Source organism: Myotis davidii, unplaced genomic scaffold, assembly GCF_000327345.1.
Source record: "Myotis davidii unplaced genomic scaffold, ASM32734v1 scaffold164, whole genome shotgun sequence".
Classification (NCBI taxonomy): Eukaryota; Metazoa; Chordata; class Mammalia; order Chiroptera; family Vespertilionidae; genus Myotis; species Myotis davidii.
Window position 1 is genome coordinate 4,056,586 of NW_006296417.1, and position 968 is coordinate 4,057,553.

At 52.9% G+C, this 968-nt stretch overlaps 1 protein-coding gene across 1 annotated transcript in view; it reads right to left on the minus strand.

Annotated features, from left to right (window-relative positions):
* Positions 1 to 962, minus strand: part of RGMA (repulsive guidance molecule family member a) — a 17,158-nt gene extending 16,196 nt beyond the window's left edge. Inside the window, exon 1 of the mRNA XM_006771790.1 lies at positions 782 to 962. Within this exon, the coding sequence (XP_006771853.1) occupies positions 782 to 859 (78 nt within the window). The 5' untranslated portion in view covers positions 860 to 962. The remainder of the gene's footprint in view (positions 1 to 781) is intronic.
* Positions 963 to 968: the final 6 nt, after the last annotated feature.

A 968-nucleotide genomic window follows, 5' to 3' on the forward strand; every position in this document is an offset into this window, starting at 1 on the left:
GCATATTTTCTCTCTTGCTCCTCACAGTCACTCTACCAAGTAAGTTAAGAGAGAGTAACTGGAGACAACCCACTGGAGGCAGGTCTGCCTGATTACAAACCCACACACCCCCATGCTCAGAGCCCGTGCCTCCCCTGCGCCCCTCCCTCCAGGGCCTCCCAAGGGCGCGTCCCTGGTCTCCCCTCTTTCTGGGAAGTTCGGAGGCACCTCCGGCCCAAGGGACCCTTCCGACTGGCTTCTTTTCAGTGCAGCCCGAGTAGGGTCCCCCCTCTGGAGTTCCCCGGGCATCCATCGCGCCTTCCGCGGGGAGCGGGAGAAACAAAGACCAGAGGAGATGGGAGGCCAGGTCCCCCAAGGGGGGCGCCGGCGACCCGCTCGGGGGCCGTGGCGAGGGCGCACATTTCCGTGAAAACGCCACCTGAAGTAGCCGGAATTGTCAATATCACCATTATTTTCATCATTTCAAGATTCCACTGGAAACCTCCTTGATTGAATACGGCAGTAAGTTTATTCAAAATCTTGTTATGTGTGCATGAAGTGTTTCCTACACGTTCTTAATCATTTCTGGGAACTATCATCGTGTATTTTAAGAATTTAGCCCAATTTGACAGTTTTCTTGGAAGTATATTCTTGGATCTTCAGCATTCTCTGTGATTCACACAGACAACGCCAAAGCCAATCAGCCTTAATTTCTAAACATAAACACTATTCTCTTCATTCCAAGGCTTTGTACACAAAGTCTGAGTTCTGGAAACCTGAATTTCTAGTATTTGAAAGCTGCGGGGAAGCTGCAGAGCAGGAAGGCGAGGGTCGGCCAGAATCCCAGGGCTGATCGTCCTGCCCCTCTCCCCATACCCATCCATCCAGCTCGGCCTGTTCCCACTAGCCTCTCCCTGGAAGAAGAGTTTAGAAGAAAAGCAGAAAATCAATCACGCTGCGCAGCCAAGGCAGCCCTCGCTCCGCCGGCG